This window comes from Halictus rubicundus, chromosome 10 (assembly GCF_050948215.1).
Source record: "Halictus rubicundus isolate RS-2024b chromosome 10, iyHalRubi1_principal, whole genome shotgun sequence".
NCBI lineage: Eukaryota > Metazoa > Arthropoda > Insecta > Hymenoptera > Halictidae > Halictus > Halictus rubicundus.
The window spans coordinates 14,850,472-14,871,427 of NC_135158.1; the positions used below are offsets into that span (position 1 = coordinate 14,850,472).

Genomic DNA, 20,956 nt, shown 5'->3' on the forward strand with positions numbered 1-20,956 from the left:
GTGACAGATTCGAAACAATTCCGATCAATTACTTTTATATGGATTTCGTGTTTGTATTATTGAGACTCCACGGTTCTATAAATGAAGACGCTAACTCTTAAATGGTATACTATGCAGTGCTAAAAATAATACAAAAAACTGAACCACTTAGAAAGCCGGATATTTTCAAAAATTGTCGATGAAAGTGACCAGAATAATGTTTCTTTCAAAAGTAAACAATTCGCGAACACAGAGTATCAGGTGTGAAAGCAATGGCGTGAATTGTTTATGATTTATGAAACTCAATTCCGTACGATACATTTTTCGATATAGATATGTAATACAGAAAATATTATGTAGGTACTAAATCCGAATGAAAATACGGTAATAGCATTTTTGTCCAACAATGAAATGAATGGTGTAATGGAAATTGAGTTGTCGTTTCTCTGGCTACGTTCGCCGTGTGTTCCCATCGCTACGCACCGTGTAGTACGTAAGAACCCGTAGTAAAGGGGTCATTTCACAATTTGGAGACTGTCTTCCGGGTGCGCCATAGTCGTACGAATTCTTGGTCATATACACGTGAAACCTCGAAACAGTCTTAACCGATATGCGGTGAAAGAGTTAGGTGATTTATATAATTCGTTTCCAACAAAATTACTGACAAAACGTCGGTAAAGGTATACAGTTCAACGATGTGGTTTGGCATTTTGTTGCTCGTGACTGTGTTAATTTTGAAAGTGCTGCTTGACTATCGAAGACCGCGCAAATTTCCTCCAGGTAACGAATCTCATGTAGAAGATTTTCTAATGTCGCTAAACTGTTGCCTAAATTTGTTTTTGTATATAATAATCAGACTGCGTATTTCATGCATTTATGACAAAAATGTATTGCATGAAAAACTTAAAATAGTGTAAACGTTCTTATTTTGCATGAAGATCCCACAGTTTAGTGATAATCGTTTGTTTTATTTCAATGAAGGACCACGGGGCTTGCCCATCGTTGGAAATTTATTCCATATCGCAAAGTTAGCGAGGAAAGAGAAACTATTTTGTGACGTTTGGAGTCGCTTGGCTGAAAAGTATGGGCCAGTTTTTAGTGTTAAATTAGGTATACAGGAACCGACGATTATAGTCTCTGGAAAGGATGCTATTACGGAGATGTTGAATAGACCGGAATTCGATGGTAGACCGAACGGATTTATGTTTAAATATAGATGCGGTGGTACGCCGCGAGGAATATTATTCACTGACTCGGATCTTTGGCATAGCCAAAGAAGGTATACATAAAAAATTGGTAGAATTAAGAATAACTTAATGCGCAATTTAAATTAACTTAACTTAAAACTAGTCTATATAGCTTCTACTTGGTTGCACTACTTTAGTGAAATTAAATTTTAATTGCGCATCACTTAATAAAATCGAAAATACAGGTTTGCGTTGAGAACTTTAAGGCAATATGGTTTCGGAAAATATTCTATGGAGTATATACTGCAGCAGGATGCGAGTACATTAACGAATATGATAATTGAATTAACGGCAGATGGGACTCCGATTAATATTTATTCGTTTATTTGCGTTGCCGTTTTTAGCCATGTTTGGTTCATATTGGAAGGAACGAAGTACGTAGTAACGTAAATGGCATTATGCACCTTTATATAGAAAATATCCCCTATACTTGTTTATGTTTATTATTGTACTCTGGTTTTCTTCACAACGTGCAGATTTGAAATAGGCAATGAGACTCCTCAATTAAAGGAAGCGATCGGTGTGCTGAAAGATCTATTTAAAAGCGCAAATATCTTTGGAGGCATTGTCAATCATTTTCCTTTCTTGAGACACTTTTTCCCACGCTTAACAGGATACACATTGTTTGAAGAGCGGCAAAAACGTATAAATAAATTCTTCATAGTAAGTCTCACAACTATTCGCAATGGCGAAGTCAATTTTATTTCCCATCATCGAAATTTTAATTCTCTGTCATATATTTATTATCTTTTAACAGTTTTCTATTAAGATTTTATTTTCGCTTTGTAATGTTATATTTATAGGATGTGATATCAAGACATAAAAACAATCAACAGTTTGGAGAATGTACGAATTTTGTGGACTCCTACTTGGAGGAAGTTGATATACAAAGGAGGAAGTCACCTTATAGTTTCTTTACTGGTAATCCTTCCTTTTATTTTCCTATTTTTAATCAGAGGCGTAACTAGCAATTAAAGCGTCTGTTTGGCCAGCAAAAAACGAAAAATGCCTTTTATAAGTACGCATAAAATGATCAGGGGATAGCAGGCATTAGGTGATGGCATGCGAATTTATTATAATGCATAATAAAAAATTGAATTTTATTAAACATATTTATATTTTACCCACCCTTTTAAAGGGGTGATTCTGCAAATGAAAATAAATCGAAAATATACAATAAAATTTGTTTATATAAGGTTTTGTTTTCGAGAAAATCGAGTTTGAACCGTCTGACGTGTCTGTGCATGACCTACCGATTCTACTGCACTCTAGTTTGTTGCAATTCGGGTGGAAAATTTTTATTTTGAATAAAGATCTGCTGTCTACTAATAATCATATGTTGGTATACAGTTCCTAATTATGACAGTTTCTGACAAATTGCTGCGCAAACTGCATCGTTATCAACTGCAGCTACTTGAATTCACTGACACAGATGTAGTATACCTCATCGATTAAACAATCTCTACAAAAGTATAAAACCGGTTTAATGTTCACTCACGGTAAACAGTTAAATAACGTCTCAAAGTTTGAGAACTAATTTCGATGAACCGGTTATCCGTTTATAGTATTTAAATTAGGTCACGCCGTAGTTAATTTTTTTTTTACATAGCTTCAAATCATGGCATGCACTACACGAAAAATTAAATCGTAGTTCACGTTTTGTTATTTAGTTCGTAACAATTTGTTCAGTAATCTTCGATATCTTCTTATCAATTATTAACAAAATAGAGAATTGCAATCAATCAATTACAAAATCGTAGATTATAAATATTTTTTATTTAATCACAGTTATCTACATTTGTAATGAGTCACAACTATATTGTTAATATTAGGACATATTTATATTTGCAACTGTACGAATTTATTTTACAATCCAATAATGAAAGCAACAGTAATGAAAACTTTACACTAATTATAATTTATACCAATTTGTATTATTAATAGTATTTCTCATGGATAATATAAATACGTTTTTTTACAGAAAATCAGTTGCAATACGTCCTGAAAGATTTATTTTCAGCTAGCGTAGATACAACAGACAATATGATTGGTTTTGTCGTAGCATACCTCGTGGTACATCGTGATGTACAGCTTAAAATACAAGATGAAATTGACATCACTATAGGGAGGGATATTTGTCCTTCCGTTAATGATAAAAGCAGGTGAAGAATTTTTGGTATAGAGTCATAAGTACTAGAATTACTATGCGATGTTAAAACAGTACCTTTTCATTTTCTATATTTTTAATATTAATTAAAATTATTATCCGTAGGTTACCGTATCTGAACGCAGTCCTGGCGGAAGTATCAAGGCTCGCGAACATTACTCCAACTAGTCTTCCTCATCGGGCATTATCCGATTCGTCTTTGTTAGGTTATGAAATAAAACGAAATTTTTTATTATTAGCTAACTTCAAAAGTGTTCATTTGGATAAGGAGCACTGGGGTGATCCGGAAGTATTCCGTCCAGAGAGATTCATCAACCAAGAAGGACAATTTGTTGATGACCCATGGGTCATGCCTTTTGGAGCAGGTATTATTTTTACAATTACTTATTCATCTGAGATAAAATAAGGTAACAAATTTTTTTCCGAAAATTATAAATAAAGTCTATAAATTAAGTTAACTATACGAAAATCTGTATACATAACATTTTTTTTCTTTTGATTATTACCTTTTTTATTATTATATTAAATTATTTTCTTTACAGGTCGCAGAAAGTGTTTGGGTGAAGCAGTGGCGAAGAATACAGTCTTCCTCATCGTAGCGTGTCTTTTGCAAAAACTTAATTTTACGTTACCAGAGAATCATCCTGATGTTGAACTTCACGGAATCGATGGTCTTGTTACTGCACCGCCTAAAATGGAGATTGTTGTTACTCAAAGACAGGCATTATAATAATAAAACAAGTTCTTTTATTCATTACCACATTCCAAAGAGATTGATTGTTCGTAAGCGCACTACACAATATTTATTTTAAGTCTAATCATTTAGAGTCAGTGTATCGCACACCTGTATTTTCAATTAAATGGTTGTTAATGTTGTGTTCTCTACTTTTTTCGTTATATTTCGAAAATTCTGTGATAATATATATTTCATTGACAATTTGTACTTTAAGCGATACACATAGTTGGAGGATTATTGTGTTATTGTTTTTGTTTATAAAAAGAAATTTTATATACACAGATTTGAAATTAGCGCTAGTGCATTAGAACGATTTTAATTCCTCCTTCTGACCGCAAGACGGCGGTGATGAACCGAAAAACAGAAGCTCCCTCTCAATAAAAAAAAAGTTAAGGCACGAATCAATAGTTTGTTATATTTTGCATCATGTTTGTAGTTTGACGCAGTCTTCTGGACGTTTTGAATTCGTTATGATTCGTTACCAATGTAGAATAAACAAAACAATTTAAATTATCGATCATGTATGTATTATTTTGTCCGAAAATAAATTTGGTGATAGTAGAAGATGAAAATTTCATAAATCGTTATTAATATAAAACGAGAAAGTTTGCCCAAAAATATTTTGATTGGTGTTGTATTATATACTTAAGCAAAAATTAATTATTTTTTAATCATGTCATAAATGTAAGTATGCACTTAATGATTTTAGTACTTTATAAACATAAACATTCTTATACTTTTAATTTGTATTTGATGGTACTAAGAAGTTCACATAGATTAGTCACAAAGCTGTTTGCTTTCTATTTAGGTGTATTATAATTATCATTGATTTTCTTATTGTTTTAATATAGATTGTGCCGGTTACAATTCAATTTACATATTATTACTTTTTAGATTCTCGTCGATCAATGGTCATTTACTTCTGATCGTGGGTAATATGGCAAAAAGGAATCAGGATCCAATGGTTTTGTGCTACTACGACTGTGTAATCAGAGCAAGCGATGTTACATTACTTCAAGGACCACATTGGTTGAACGATGTCATAATAGGATTTTATTTTGAATACTTGGATGTCACAGTTAACAAGGATGGAAAGAAAGATATATACTTTATTGGTCCTGAATTAACGCAACTGTTAAAACTGACGGATCCATCTCAATACGATATATTTTTAAATTCTACAAGTATAGCAGAATGCAAATGCATATTGTTCCCTTTAAACGATTGTGACAGTAGAGAATCAGCAGGAGGATCACACTGGAGCTTGTTAGTGTATTGTACACAAGAAAAAACATGTTATCATTTCGATTCGTTTAAAGGCTGCAGTTATGCTGCTATGAAATTAGCAAGGAACATAATGAGTTATGTGCTCGGCAAGGATGAACCTGAAAAGAAATTTGTGGAACCAAATTGTCCACAACAAGATAATGGATATGATTGTGGAATTTATGTGTTGTGCTTGACAGATATAATTATGGAGCATGTTTTAAGAACTGGTCGAGTAAGTGGATGTGACTATAGCCGAACCAAAAGTTTGGTTTCCAGAAAACGTGGACAATTATTGGACCTAATAGATGAATTAAAGGAGAAAGAAAGTGCTAAAAACGCATAATTTCCTGTAGATTCGGAACTGTTACATTTTTTTTAAATGCTTTGGGTACATATATTGTAAATTCAGTTTACATTATTGTAGTTATACATTATTATGTATTTTGTTAATAGTATTATATTGCATATGTGTACATAAATAAGAGATGAATAAAAATGATATTTTTGAAGATATTCTCTAGTTAACATATTTTTCAACGACACTGTTCTACAGACATTTTCTCTGAAAAGTTTTATAAACTTTTTTTATAGAAGACAATAAGATCCATTTTAACGAAAATGATATGGCTCCAACAAAACTAGTATTCCTTAAGATTTTGAATAGTATGATCACACAAAAGGAAGTTTTTGTTACATTCTTCTTTTTAAAATCAATATGTTTTTCTACAGAAATTTTCTCATGCCACTAAAAAGAATAAAGATACGCTTAGTCTCAGTCGAGGATGATTTAATCTACTTGGACAACGAAAATAGGTTTTGCAGATAATGATCAGTTATGACTAATTGTAAGAGTATCTTATCTTAAGATATATTATTAGTATTTAGGACATATTTTGTAGTCGGTTTATTATGTCAGTATACTTTCGTAAGTATTCCTATATTACTGATTTTTCAACGTATAAAACACATGTTTGAATTGCGAATTTTATAGCGTTATCTTTTGAAACTCGAAGTAGAAAAGTGTTTAAAATAGAACCTTTTTGAATCCTGTTTCTGGTTCATGAAAATTCATGTATATTTGCATGAAGAATGTATATTTCCGGAGTATAAACGTAATGAACAGAAAAATTATTGTCGTGCAACAGGAACAACGAAATCAATAAACTACGAGGCGCAAAACCCGTTCGAATGCCAAAAAATATTGTTATTATTATTATTATTATATAATAGTGTCTACGTGTAATATAATAAAAAATGTAATGATTGTTTTTATCTTATGAATCAATATTGAAGTGCCCATACGATGCTCCAATAAAAAAAAGCTGTTTAACTTAGAAGTTTAGAATAGTTACATAAATCATGAATTTCTTAGTAATTTATACAACACAGCAAGTTGTTGGCAACAATGTAGTATACTAAATAATATCACGCAGGTCTCGATCGCAATTCGGCTGAGGAATATTGCCAAACATGAATCTCAGATACGATTCAGCGTCAGTCTATATGCGTCCATGATGTATATAATACACGCGTCGAATCGTATTTGACTCGGCAGTTTATCTCTTGACTCGCGAAACGCTAAAGGTGCCTCGCTAACAATACTCGTTAATCGTAGAAACCATACTTGAGTGTCTTTAAGTGTTTCTTGCTTTGTGTGGAAACCTGTTAAGTATTACTACCATATAGCACAATATGCAACTCGACGCGACTATTCCAACCATCTCCCAGGAATATTAACAACTACAACAGGATAGTCATCTGCTAAAATAGTAATCGATCAAGAAATAAATAAATCAAATGTTTCCTGAATTTTATAAAAATTGTTATCACCGTCGTCTAACGTTTTTGTGACAAATTATACATAGCAGTCATCATTTCAATTTGCGATAAAATAAAAAATCGTTGTATTCTGATACGAGGAATGTTTCGAGTTGTCTTTTGTCGAATACAATAATGAAAACTGATCGCCATTTTTTACTATAGAATACAACAAATTCTACGTTTCTAGCGCAGTGACTGAGCGAGTTCGCAACGCTTCGCGAAGTTACACTATTTTCAATAAAATATTTCTATATTTTTGAATCGATTCATATTTTCTAACTATTGAAACCGTACGTTATAACGTATCTCACGATAAGTCGTTTGAAGACAAGTTTGAAGAATTTAAAAACGCACATATGCGTCATCCGGTGCGAACGTGTTAAACGTAAGAACCTGTTGTATTCCGACGCAAGAAACATCAGAGGATTTTCGATAATCGTGTAACTACGCAAAAGACAGCTTTATCGAGTTGTTGAAACGGCAGGAATGCTGCTTAAGTTCTTAAACCCGAAATGACTGTCATTTTTTTTAACTCGAGTCATACTATTTTCATAGATAGACACAGTCTGATATCTTTGAAGGATTAACCGCGCTAACCGGAGTTCGGGAGTAAAGTGTGATGTCACTTTCTCCAATCTTAGTCAATGAGATCCGATCATGTCAGTGAGGCAAAACGGACCAGAGCTCGAGGAAAATGGAAAGCAAGCGAAAGAGAAAAAGGAAGACGAGCAAAATTCCGGCGATAACTTTGATCCGCCTGATGGCGGCTGGGGTTGGATCATCGTGTTAGCCGCTGGATTTTCTAATGTGAGTGCAAAATCTCCGAACGTTATCGATAATCGACCGCGGATTTTTATGCGAAAGAAAAATGTTCTACCTCAACTGGAACAAACTGCGGTAAAATATTTTCTCTCTTAATAGGTGTAATTGGTTGAAAAGAATGTAACAGTTAAATTCTCCTAATGTTTTTACTCTTTTAAATTATACGCCCACTCATTTTTGTAATACATGCATAAAATCCGCTGTCTATACGTAGACATACATTTCGTAGTCATAAACCGGTTTTACTATCACGCACATTTCTTCGCACTTTCGCAGTATTCTCAGACACCTAGAAAGTTTACTCCTGAATATTGTTCAGCGAATAATTTGCAACGCGATGCTAACGCGTTCGCACTACCCCTGGCAGAAAGTATTCAATCAAAACCCGCAAATGTGATTGTTAAACTGTGCATTTTTATGCAAAATAATAATTAATTCCCAGATACACGGGAGCTACGTACACATTTATTTCTTTTCTTAATCATTTTAATCAGCTGAAATTAATACAACGTTGTGTTTAAATTCTTTAAATGTTTTTACCGCTTTGCATCGGATCAAATCGATTTGATGAGAAATTAATCAAATCCGCAGTCGACGAGTTATTTCGGCGTATATTAAACACGGAAAATAATGTATATATAAGACAAATATGGTATAAGAAGCAATGACATTTTAGGAAAGTATGAACATACCTTTACGAAGCATTAGAATACTTTTTAATATTTCGAACGATAAATAATTTCTAAATGTTTCTAGAATCAGTGTCTAATTTGTTCATTCTGTAAAATATGAAAAACTGACCGAATAACTGAGATAAAAATATGGGCATCGACAATGATAGACACTTGATTTGTTTGATCGAATAATGTTTGCCATGGGTAGTAGAATGAAAAATATTCGACACGTCCTCGATTAAACAAAGATCACTTTTTAAGTGCATTTGAGATAAACGAAGATCTGAGACATTATTTTATTGTGAAACAGTTAATATTCGCTTTAGCAAATGAATTTCAGTATTGGTACGGTTCTTTCAGTTGTGTATATTACCAATGTTACAATCCTTCGGCTTAATATTCAGAGATCGATTTGCTGAGTTGGGTATCAGTACGTCGCAAACGACAACCATAATAAATATAAATTGCGCCGTAACTGCTTGTACAGGTAAGACGTTTCCGCAGCTATAATAGTCATTATTTGATGGTTTTAACATGTGCGCTTACCATTTCGTTTGAACGCTCTATGGCCGCTTTACGTGCGTATCCATTATCAAAAGATGTAACTGTCCGATAGGAACTGATAAAACAACGCGTCGAACACACATTTCGAAAAGGGAACGCAGCCTTATCACGGTCTGCTGTTAATATTTTCCTTCTTCGATAGACGTAATACATTAATCACCTTTTCGTGATATTCGTGTTAACTACTTACGATTTCGTAACGAATTGTTTGTACCATGCGCGCTCTTAACTCCACATGCAACGAATATCATTATTTCCAAACGGTTGTCATAGAAACGTATTTAACAGAAATAGGAAAAAGTGTCAGAGAACATTTTACGGTAAACAGTATTCTATCGACCATAACTGCAGTGACAGGACACTCAACATATCCAGGAATCACTGCCGATCAAAGAAAAAATTGAATTGCTTATTAGCATGGCCTTTCATTTTGAACTTGAAATCCCCGTAAAATCAAATTTAAAATTGAATTGTTATGAGAATTCTTTTACATTAATTCTTTTAAAATTAATTGAATTAATGTGTTACTCCACCTCCATAATTACTATACTGCGGATATAGGAGTTTATCTCTCTTCTTTATAGTTTTATTAAGTTGCAAACAATGCGTTACTACTCTCAAATTCTTTTCATCACTCTACTGTTTGAAATTACGCCCACCCATTTTTATTACAAATGCGTAAACTCCGCAATCGAGAAGTAACAACTGTTAATTCTCGGAAAGAATTTTAAATGTAAAATAATAAATGTGCGGCTTCAAAATTATAGAATATTATTGAGTTTAAGTGTTACGATACATAATCCGCGATAGCTTATCTTCGCAAAAAATGCTCTAAATAATCATCCCCAATGTGTATTCGAAAATTATTTTGTCATCGCTAACATTTCATGTTTCAGTTTAAATTGTGTTGCTTGTGTCTGTTGCTTTACCTACTGTTTTTGTTTCTGAAAAAGATAATAAAAAAGCTGCCCACTTTGCAGTGATTAAAAAATTAGTCTTCTGAATAGGAGTTCATAGCAAGTATTAAGTATTTTCGTACAATTTTTTTTTTTTATTGTTGTAGGACTATTCAATGGCCCGCTGTTTAGGAAATTCAGTTTCAGACAGGTGGCTTTCGTCGGTTCTCTGATTTGCGCTTCGTCGATCACAGTACTGTCAACTATGAAATCTTTTGCCGGTGCTTTAGTTTTCTTCTCCATCTTGTATGGTAATTTTCTAACTACACTATTTCGTCCAAGTCTTATTATTTTTTTCTTAATTCAGAGTGACAGAATTTATGTAATGTACGCGATTACTTACTTTCAGGTTTCGGAATTGGCATAACATTGTCGTCGAATGCTCTAGCTTTAAATACTTATTTCAAAAAGAAAAGGAGAATAGCGACGGGTTTCAGTTGGACTTGTACGGGTCTGGGACCTATTATAATACCGCAGGTCATTGCATAACAAATAAGAATAATTAATAAGTCGAGATATTGATAATCAAGAACGTAAAGCAAACAGATATAAATAAGTAACAGAAAATGTAAAAGCTCAAACTGAGAATATTCGATGAACGCGTGAATATAAAGGAAATTTTTAATGATTACATTCATTTTTTTTTAGATAATCACATTGTTGATGCCCACGTATGATATAGAAGGCACCACCCTTATTATCGGCGGTCTTGCATTTAACGGAGTTACGTGCGCTCTTTTGTTGCAACCTGTGTCTCGACATCTTAAAAAGAAACGAAACACAGATCAGTTAAATGGCAACGAGGACCAAGAATACAAAGAGCCGCTAACGTACACGAAGGTACGTAATATTAAGACTACTATTAACCCTCATACGTTTCTCAGGATGAAAATTCACCCGTTTACTAATTTTACATTCTGTAAAATGATTCATCTCTTGCGGTGAATTGTTGTTGAGGTGAATTTCTTTAAAATGTGATGTTAAAAATGAAACATAATTTGTTGATTTAAAGCGTAGAACAAAAGTAGACGATTTATTATATTATTGTTTCGAACGTTGACTAATGGCGCTGGTTTTTAGTGAAACGGTCTAAAAAGTATGTAACAATAAATATAATAATAACTGTACAAGGTTCAATGTCAAGTCCTAGGCAAAATTGTAACATACAGTACATATTTGTGATAATGGTAACTATACCTTTCCCAGGTCAACACAGAGCCACCAGATGAGAAGAAAGAAATTACGGGCGAGATCGAAACCACGGAAAATTTGGATGACAATCGAAGCAATTACGGTGCTCTGAGTCTCGCAAAAGAAAAGTTCAGTAGTCAGTATTTATATTACGACGACGAAGAAGATGGCGCTTCCGGTATAGACGTGTTGGCTCCTGGTGTCCTTATGCTGTCACGAGCTAACGATGGATGGTAAGCACAAAAATCGGAAAATGTGATTTGTTTTGTACTTGCGTTGCAGTACCATGAAAAGAGTACCAGAGAAAAGTTTTAACAAAATAGGTTTTCGAGAAAAAATACTTCAACGGCGTCAGTAACGTCGAGAGCATCAAAGAAGGAAGAAGTTTTTAAAAGTCCCTACAGGAAAACGTCGTTGACTGTGTTGAGGCAGACCAGTCTCCCTAGAGGATCATCGATAAAAAATATCAATAGGTAAATCTTTCAAGCGAAGATCGTCCAAAATAAGTCATCGTAGAAATTATGTATAATGTTCGTAGACAGTATAGTGAAAATGATGCTTACCGGAAGAAAATGACCGGCTATCAATCAAATACGAGTCTGCTGATGGTTGTTAATAAAAACAACGAGAAACCTGATGATTGTAAGGATCCACTCAGCAAACGAGTTGTAGAGCAAACCATGGTAATTCCCGAGGAGATGGAATGTGATCACTTAATAAACCAAGTAAGCATTTTTCTGTAATTGGATTTAAAATTTTTTACTTCCCGATTAAGCAATCAGATTTGGGTAAAAATGTAAAGAAAAGAAAAAAGAAGTCTACAGCGCTTTGGAGAACGCTGTAAAATCATAGTTAGATTATTTCTGTCGACGCCTTCCGCAGGACAAAAATATTTTAGAGAAGATTCAGACTTTTTCCGACTTTCTCAATTTTTGAAATTTCCAAATTGCTTTTGGGTTTCAGGAGCCTGTCGAAGAGGAGCGGAGGACGTTCTGGCAAACGCTAATTATATTTTTTGACTTGGACCTTCTTCGCGATTCCATTTACGTGAATCTGATGGTGGGCCTGACGTTTGCTACTTTCACAGAGTTGAACTTCTCGCTGCTGACGCCGTTCATTTTAGCTGAATACGGATACACGAAAACGCAAGTTGCAATGTTTATGTCGATCCTCGCTGGTGTTGATGTGCTCACCCGATTAACGATTCCGTTCATAGCCAATCTCATTGGATGGAGCAATAGAACTTTCTTCCTCGTTGGTGTATGTCAAATGGCAGTTGGTCGCATCGGTAAGAAATGTTCGAACATATTAATAGACATTAAATGCGCTATAATTAACCATCTGATACCCATCCGGTCTACCGGTTGGGCAACGACCGTGCCAGATTTATTATAGATGCAGTTACCTTTTCCTGTTTTCCTTTCATTTATCATTTCCGTTGGTGACTGTTTTCGTTACGTCACGTCTCATCCAATTGATGACCTTGGAGCATGTTTTCAAGGTTGATGTGCCAAGTAACCTCCCTTATATGTATACAGAGTGCGTCACCTAACGTTTCCACCTGAAACATCTCCGTTGTTTTTAATGTAAGTCAAATCATTACAATTTAACAAGAAAACCATGATACGATCTTCTATAAAATAAAATTTTATCCGTTACGAAATATGAATTGCACGCCTTTGGTTATAGTTGCATCTGCGATTCCTTACTAGTTATCGCTTCGATTGCCTTATCAGCTAAAATAAGCGATTTATTGTCGGGAGGGGCAATCGTCGTGACTCGGAGAATTTAACGAAACTTTCACGAGCCATAATAGTCACACGAACAAATACTGGAGAATGAAAATAACTCTAATAATTCCAATTGTATCCCTCGCATGTTACATTGACTTTATCTGCTAAATGTCTGTAACCATTTTTGCAGCGAAGCGCGAACGCAATTTAATTCGCAGTGTGACGCAACAGATAACTGTGAATATCATTTTTATGCGTTATCGAATTAATAAGTTATCGTCTAATCACATCGTAATCTCTTGAATCAAGAGTTGAAGCATTCTATTGAAGGTTGTAGTTTGTTGCAGTTTTCTGATCTTTTTTCTTATTAATATAGAAAAGCTAACCATTAAACCATTAGTTTTTATATATTTTCTCTGTAATCCCGACCAATTGCAATTTTTCCAACATTTTTTTTTCACTTTATGTACGAAGTAAGTGTGCTAACATTTAGTTCATTTGTTTCAGTAATGGCGCACGTACAAGATTTCGGAATTTCGCTGGCGATTGCGGTTTTATTGGGCATCGGGAAAGGTTTACGAACAATTTTCATGGCCCTCGTGATACCGAGTCATGTTCCATTATCAAGATTACCGGGCGCGACCGGCATACAATTGTTGACGAGCGGCATAGTTGCGCTAATCCTAGGCCCAGTTATTGGATACATTAGAGACGTTTCGTCCGACTACATGATTACGCTTCATTGTTTGAACATATTAACATTTTACACTACGATTTCATGGTGTATCGAGATGTGTTACACGAAACGAAAATCCAAAAAAGCGGCACGAGAGAAAAATACAGCAGAAAAACAAGTAGCAGTATAAATTGCTGTGAACTACGATCTTCGTTTTTTCCCACGAATTTGTGGATATTATCGAAACGTAAAAATAAGTACAAAACGCCAGCAATAAATGGTTTTCTAGTTTTAGTTTTGAATGTATTTATCGTGTGCACGAACGTACAAATCGTAGCGAAGCCGATGAGTTTAATAAATTCTTCTTCGATCCATGTCCTTTGCTTACTTTTACACATAACTCTCACATTTCCGTCGTTATTATTTATTTTCTGCTCAGTTACAGAAAATTCTTGTCAGTATTCGTTAAAACTTTTAACACTGCATTTATTAAACGAAATTATCATAGTTCGAACAAATTCTCGAGAATGGGAACTCAAATACTTTTTGTATCCACTGTACATGAACGATATGTATAATGAAATAAAAACTGTAAAAATTCATATAATCGTACTTACTTGACTTTTTATCGGAATAATTAACGTCCTCGTAAGACTATCATCGGAATGTGTTTTCACGTTAAGGTGCAATATATTTGCGTCTGTAGATATGATTCATCAGTCTGTGATATATTAATCTCACACGGAATCTCTATTAGCTGATAGTATCGTTGTACACGAATCCACCAATTACTTAAGTAAGTGTAAACTTTCATTCGTCTCATATTTTATAATAAAATTTATTTAACACTGTATCTACGCTGTAAATTTGAACCAAATATGTAAAATAATATTCTCGTATGTGAATTGCTTAAAAAAGAGCATTGAGCATTGCTTATTTGTTTAAAAAGTAATAATTGATTCACGTTAACAGAAAATTCATAACATTTGTTGCAATTTCCTTCAGAATACGCAACCTTGATAGAAGTATACGGAAGAAGACAGTAGTGTAGATTAGATATATCAGCGGTTTATCTGAATCATTATAAAATGTAACGATTATTCGCCTCTCGAAGGCAGTTCAAGATCTATCACCATGAGAACGCAAGATTAGTATCGCTCCTCCGACACCCTCTTACATCTCCAATTGCGATTCGCGGTGATTTATCATAAAACGCTTTCACAGTTGTCATGAGCGCTATACGTAATTTTCAATGTTTAATGACGTGTAGATTAGTGATTCTAACCAGTGATTCCAAAAGAAAGCAATTATTACATAATATGACAGCATGACCGAAAAAGTATAATATATAAAGACATTGAAGAAACTGGTTAGACGGTATTGTTGTTCGGGAGGATAAGTGCTTCGTTTATTAACCGTATGACGTGAAGTTGTTTTATTTAACAGATGGTTGTTCTAAAAATCCTCGAACGTCAGAATATCATTGTAAAAGTTTCCACACGAGAAAGATTCAAAATCTGTATTAGTTTTTCGATTGTTTTAAAACTCTAAGAAAGGGTGACGAATGGTGTGAACAAGTAATAGTAATTAAGCTATTCATTGAAAGGAGAAGGAATCTATACACCAAAAATGACTGCAGAAGAAACAACTAAAGTTCCTCCCAATGGAAAATGGGGTTGGATGATTGTTTTGGCGTATGCTTTAAACGGGGTAAATAACAAGCGAAGTGATCTGCGTTTTTTTTTATTACAGTTTCTGTGAATAACTATGGAACGTATAAATATGGTTTTCAGATCTCAACCTTATCCCTGCCGTATGGGTTCGGATTAATATTTAAGGACACGTTTCCCCTATACGGTTTCAGTGCGACAGAGGCAACAATTATTATAAACGCAAATTTAGCTTCTGGCATGATACTCGGATTAATTAACGGCCCTCTGCTACGTACTTTGGGATATAGAAAAGTGGGGATAATTGCTAGCATATTTTACACTACTGGTGTAATTGCGACAGCATTCAGTACATCATTCGCCCTACTTTTAATATTTTACGGTTTCTTTACTTGTGAGTATCAACATCACTCTACTTTAACACGCATAACTTTTGAACCAGTGAATTCCTCGCGTTAAGACTTCGATTTTTGGCATTTTCCCGTCAAGATCTACAAGATAATATAAAAAAAGTTAAAAATTTCTGGGTTTCCAAGATGAAGTTTAACCGAACCAAATATCTGTGCCTGTAAAAGAAAAATTTGTATTTTTATACTTTATAAGTTTCATTCAAAGTTTTCATTACTTATCCTCATTGATATTTACAGTATGAAAAGGTCTTTTTAAAAAATTCTAAGTTCTGCGACTAATAATGACCAAAATTAAGTTAATTTTAGTCGAAACACCCTGTGTACTATGCTGTAATGCTAACTAGTACATTCTCTTATACAGCCGTCGGCGTGTGGATGTCAATGGCTGCCTTTTCATATGCACTAAATTCCTACTTTACAACGAAAAGAGGACGCGCTACGTCTTTAGCGTTAACAATTGTTGGAGTAGGTCCTATAGTGTTACCACAAGTGACAAGAGTCCTACTCCCTTACTTCGGATTTCAGGTACATTTTGAATTAATTTAATTTCTATACTCTGGTTCCCTGGATCGTATGTTTATGATGGAAGATAGAAAATATTTTTAAATGTTGTGTTACCCTCCAAAAATTTGTCGAACCATCAGACGGCGGATCTTTTTCACAATTACACAATTGACGATGTTTAGAATCGTTCATACATTTGTTTATCAATTGTTTAAACATATTTCTTAACATACTTCTAAATATCATGTTACTAGGGTACGATAATATTATTCGGAGCATTTAGTTTACATTCATTGGTAGGATGCTCGTTACTTCATCCACTGAAATGGCATTTGAAAACCGTGAAAGTGCAACCAGAACCGGCGAACGACGACGCAGTAACGAACGAAAAGGAAACTCTGCTCATAGGTCAGAATTTTAATATGTATAAATCGTATATTAGGCGAGATAATTCAATTCCGATACGAATTGTACTTTTCGTTATTACCAAACTGAATATTTTTAGGCAAACACATATGTTTATAGAAGAGAAAATTACAGAAATGGAATGTAGTTTCTTAATCTTGCATTTTCTTTAGCATTCAATTTATATGGAATATAGATAAATATTATTGCTGACATGGAGTTAATTTTAGACGAGGAAAACGCTTTCCAAGATGAAAAGTGCACGAAAAATTCAATCGTAGATGTGAATAACATACCCAGAAAGAGAAAAGCTATTATTTCGGCCATTGATCATGACGCCGAAATTGGAAGCATATACGGATATGACGTACCGTACGTGCGACAAGTTTCGGAGACGTTAAGTGGTAATGAAATTATACGTGGAATTAATTTTATACGCGATAAAGTTTTGCGTTAATAACAAATGTATTTAACTGTTATATCATTCTATTTATAATAATGAATATTTAATCTGTCTCCACAGGTGAGAATACAAGAAGTCAACAACGTCTTAATAAATGTAAGTTTGAAAAATAATTTACAATTTCACGCATCTACAATGCGCATGATATAGTGTATTACGAATATTTTTTATGGTTTTAGTTAAAAGTATCGACACAATCAATCTTGGCAGTAGCGTTAAAATTTTCGACGAGAAACCATATTCTTCGATAAAATACAGTAATCTGAACATTTGTAACGGAAACAGCCATAATCTGCGGGGGGCGATGGAGAGCGGACCAGATGATGAGAAAACTGCATTAAACACGGACACTGATTGCAACGACAAGTATGTATACGAGCATAATTAAAAACTCCTTCCTGTAATATCTTCATTGCTATGGTCTGTTTTTGCTGTGGTAATTTTTTATTTCTAAATTTTTATTTGCACTTTCTTCAGAAGTTCTTATGAATTTGGTAAGAAAGCGGCATCTATGAAATTTCCTCCTGGAATGTGCGCCTTTTTCTTATACTTCTTTCAATGGAGTAGCTGTGTCATGCCGCGAGTTTCACCAATTGGCTGACCATACTAGAGTGAATTTGTACTGTCGGAATGCTATGTTTTACGAAAGTTGCCATATTTGCTCGAACATTCACGGTCCAGTCATTAATTATTGAATACCATTTTAAAAAAATACGATACTTTCCTGGAGATAGGCTGTAATCGTTAGATGAGCATTGAAAGAGTATACTTATCGAACTTTATACATGCAATTATCAATTACATACAAATGAAAATTATAAGAAAATCGCTGTAATCGTTAGATGAGCATTGAAAGAGTATACTTATCGAACTTTATACATGCAATTATCAATTACGTACAAACGAAAATTATAAGGAAAAATCTAGCTTATATATTCAAAATTTACCCCATCAACCAACAGTTTAAAATCGTTTGTCAATTTTTACAAAGCATTTTACTTGCAGATCCGAGAAGGAGTCATTTCGAAAAGAAATAGTTGCGAAAGTGGTTGAACTTTTTGATCTGGATTTACTGCGAGACCCGATCTTCGTAAACATTATGGCGGGAATGTCGACAGCCATCTTCGCCGAGGCGAATTTTTCGCAATTGACGCCATTCATTTTAACAGATATGAAACTGACTACCAAGGAAATTTCGACCGTTATGAGTATTATTGGCACTTTGGATTTAGTTTTCCGAAGCGTCGCTCCCTTCCTTGGCGAATGGATGAACCAGCCACCAAGAATTATGTACATGATAAGCTTGGTCCTTTTAATAGTTGCTAGATCAGGTATTTATTATAATATATAATATACAAAACGATAGTGACACGTTCACGCGACAAATATACTTGTAGCAGATGTTCGCAAATAAAGTCGATTTTTCGAAACAAAAAAGAATATTTAACAAATATGCGAATTCATTGTGAATTCGTTGACACGTATAATTCTTTCGCAGCCATAATATTCGCCAATGGATTTATGTCGATGATATTCATCGCTGTTGGATTAGGGGCTGCCAAAGGAATTCGTTCGATCTATATGTCTCTGGTGATACCACACTACGTTCCCATTAACAGGTTACCGAACGCAACAGGGATTCAAATGATCTTAAATGGTGTCGTATTTTTAATTGGTGGCCCCATCGTAGGTATGTCGAAACCTTGTAATATTTAGTAGTATAATATACACACTCTTGTTCAGAAGTATCTACATCCCTAGAAAATTCAAATAAATTATGTATTTGCGCTGCAATAACACGACTACCCGACACGGAACTACAAAACTTATTTTTTAAATTTTCAACGTATGCCCGCATAAAAAAAGTTGTAAAATACAACTTTTAGTGCTTTCTCTGTAATTCCGACCAATTGCGATTTTTTCAAAATTTTTTCCCGCGTCATGTACTGAACCAATTCTGTTTTAAGAGTGTCCGAATATTAAGAAGAGTTACTGTAGTTCTTTTTCGAGTCACTAACCTAACCAATTATTGTGCTTTGCTTACCATGATTACAGGTATGATTCGTGACAGCACCGGATATTACGCGCCGTGCATAGTGCTGATGAATTCCGTCACTGCGTTGACTCTGATACTGTGGTCTACGGAGATGCTAATTGTCTACAGAAGAACAAGACGATTAGAGGAAAACGAACAGGACAGCTCTTAGTCTTACATCTAGTATAAAACAGTAATTGTATATTTTTTAAGTGTAGTATCCAATGCGTTTCTAAACATGACGATTACTGTAGACTCGATAGTTTCTACTTTTGGTTGCTAATATCTTTCTCAATACGACACTTACTTAAAAGCTATTTGCATTGGATTATATTCTAATTCAAAATTGTATCACTAAGGATTAACATTATGTAAATACGTTTTAGTTAGGCGTTTTAGTGAAAATCATATCGATAAGATAAATCAGATTGATGTCGTGCAGTATTATTTTTCTCATAACAGTAATTTTTCTAAATTAATCTAATAAGATAAAATATCATTTAATTTATGTTTTCATAATTATATAACAGTAATTGTACGTTTTTAAATGTACGATGTGCATTTAATGTCATTAAATAAATTATACTCTACGAAAAAGGAATATACAATTTCATGACTGTCGTTGACTTTTGCAAATAAAAATGGGTCTTAATATACTTTGAACTAATAGTATACCTAATCAGCTACGTTGTCTTCTATATTTTACGGAAATAACATATTCTCCGACACTTTCTATATGGTACAGTAACCACGGTATCATCTTGCCTTTAATTAAGGTCATGTGCCTGTTCAATGTCGTTCTCTGCAGGGAATAGACTTAATGACGTGAAGTGTTTCGTTACTTCAGCTCCAGTCTTTTTTACAGCCGCGATCTTTCGCGGCAACAATGGGCTGTTTTTTCCCAGAACCTTCCGGTAAAAGTTCTCATACACCGTGCAGAAATCAGCATGTTGCCTACAAGCTTTGTTTGGAGAAGATGATTACATCTATTTTATGCTTCAACCAAGTGCTCAAAATTTCAGATAAGAATTTTGAAATTAATCTAGTACGGTAAAGAATTGAAAATATTTTATAATTTTCATATAAGTGAACATAACATATCAATTTTATAAACAACAGTTTTGTCTTGCCACTCGGATATATCGTTCAAAAGATTTTTATTGAAGAATGTTAATTTTATCTAACCAGTGGAGAAATTCATTGAATTATAAAAAGAAATAAAAGTGCTGTTTGAAGAGGTTTCTAGTTAAAATTTTTGCAAGAAATCCGCGTCTTGATTTCAAGGTAGAAATCAGTATAGAATAAGTTTTTTAGTTACTCTTATTTCATGACTAGGCCATGTCAATTTCATTTGGGTCAATGAAATTCATTAACGAGCTCACTTATCGTAAATGTTAAAGAGAATTATGTTCTTGTTTCAATGGTCATTCCGTGGCGCTTTGGACTGTAAGAAAATTAGAGAGTAGCGTCTTCTTAAATTTCAGTCACGAAGTTATGGTAAAGTGTCTGCACTTTGCAATCGATGGGACAACGTGAACCGGAATATGATCTCCTTTCACCGTATAATCGGGAAAGCCACAAACATTGTCAATCTTTCGGCACGCTGTATACGTATGAATGTGCACTGTCGTCGC

The 20,956-nt window shown here is 34.1% G+C and overlaps 4 protein-coding genes across 9 annotated transcripts; all 4 read left to right on the plus strand.

Moving 5' to 3' along the window:
* The first annotated feature begins 566 nt into the window (after positions 1-566).
* On the plus strand, positions 567-4,478 carry LOC143357861 (methyl farnesoate epoxidase). The gene is made up of 8 exons (XM_076794505.1): positions 567-759; positions 961-1,258; positions 1,412-1,600; positions 1,703-1,889; positions 2,030-2,147; positions 3,208-3,388; positions 3,499-3,758; positions 3,936-4,478. Exons 1-8 carry the CDS (start codon positions 675-677, stop codon positions 4,121-4,123), a joined length of 1,506 nt encoding a protein of 501 aa, XP_076650620.1. The 5' UTR covers positions 567-674; the 3' UTR covers positions 4,124-4,478.
* A 35-nt stretch (positions 4,479-4,513) lies between these two features.
* LOC143357862 (sentrin-specific protease 8) lies at positions 4,514-5,911 on the plus strand. Its single transcript, XM_076794507.1, has 2 exons — positions 4,514-4,813; positions 5,024-5,911. Exon 2 carries the CDS (start codon positions 5,067-5,069, stop codon positions 5,739-5,741), a length of 675 nt encoding a protein of 224 aa, XP_076650622.1. The 5' UTR covers positions 4,514-4,813; positions 5,024-5,066; the 3' UTR covers positions 5,742-5,911.
* A 969-nt stretch (positions 5,912-6,880) lies between these two features.
* LOC143357858 (uncharacterized) lies at positions 6,881-14,209 on the plus strand. 6 transcript variants are annotated; one of them, XM_076794500.1, is made up of 11 exons: positions 6,881-6,982; positions 7,775-8,026; positions 9,076-9,202; positions 10,343-10,486; positions 10,585-10,712; positions 10,884-11,075; positions 11,442-11,659; positions 11,750-11,899; positions 11,965-12,151; positions 12,390-12,714; positions 13,667-14,209. In XM_076794500.1, the coding sequence occupies exons 2-11, from the start codon at positions 7,877-7,879 to the stop codon at positions 14,023-14,025; spliced, it is 1,980 nt and encodes a 659-aa protein (XP_076650615.1). In that variant the 5' UTR covers positions 6,881-6,982; positions 7,775-7,876; the 3' UTR covers positions 14,026-14,209. The 6 variants fall into 6 exon arrangements, with proteins under 6 accessions (XP_076650615.1, XP_076650614.1, XP_076650613.1 ...); XM_076794499.1 differs by having other exon boundaries at positions 6,887-7,062; XM_076794498.1 differs by having other exon boundaries at positions 6,887-7,062; positions 7,779-8,026.
* Positions 14,210-15,232: 1,023 nt separating this feature from the next.
* Positions 15,233-19,920, plus strand: LOC143357654 (uncharacterized). The gene is made up of 10 exons (XM_076794177.1): positions 15,233-15,545; positions 15,629-15,899; positions 16,277-16,440; positions 16,674-16,827; positions 17,055-17,228; positions 17,333-17,383; positions 17,467-17,653; positions 18,293-18,618; positions 18,786-18,977; positions 19,343-19,920. The coding sequence occupies exons 1-10, from the start codon at positions 15,465-15,467 to the stop codon at positions 19,492-19,494; spliced, it is 1,752 nt and encodes a 583-aa protein (XP_076650292.1). The 5' UTR covers positions 15,233-15,464; the 3' UTR covers positions 19,495-19,920.
* Positions 19,921-20,956: the final 1,036 nt, after the last annotated feature.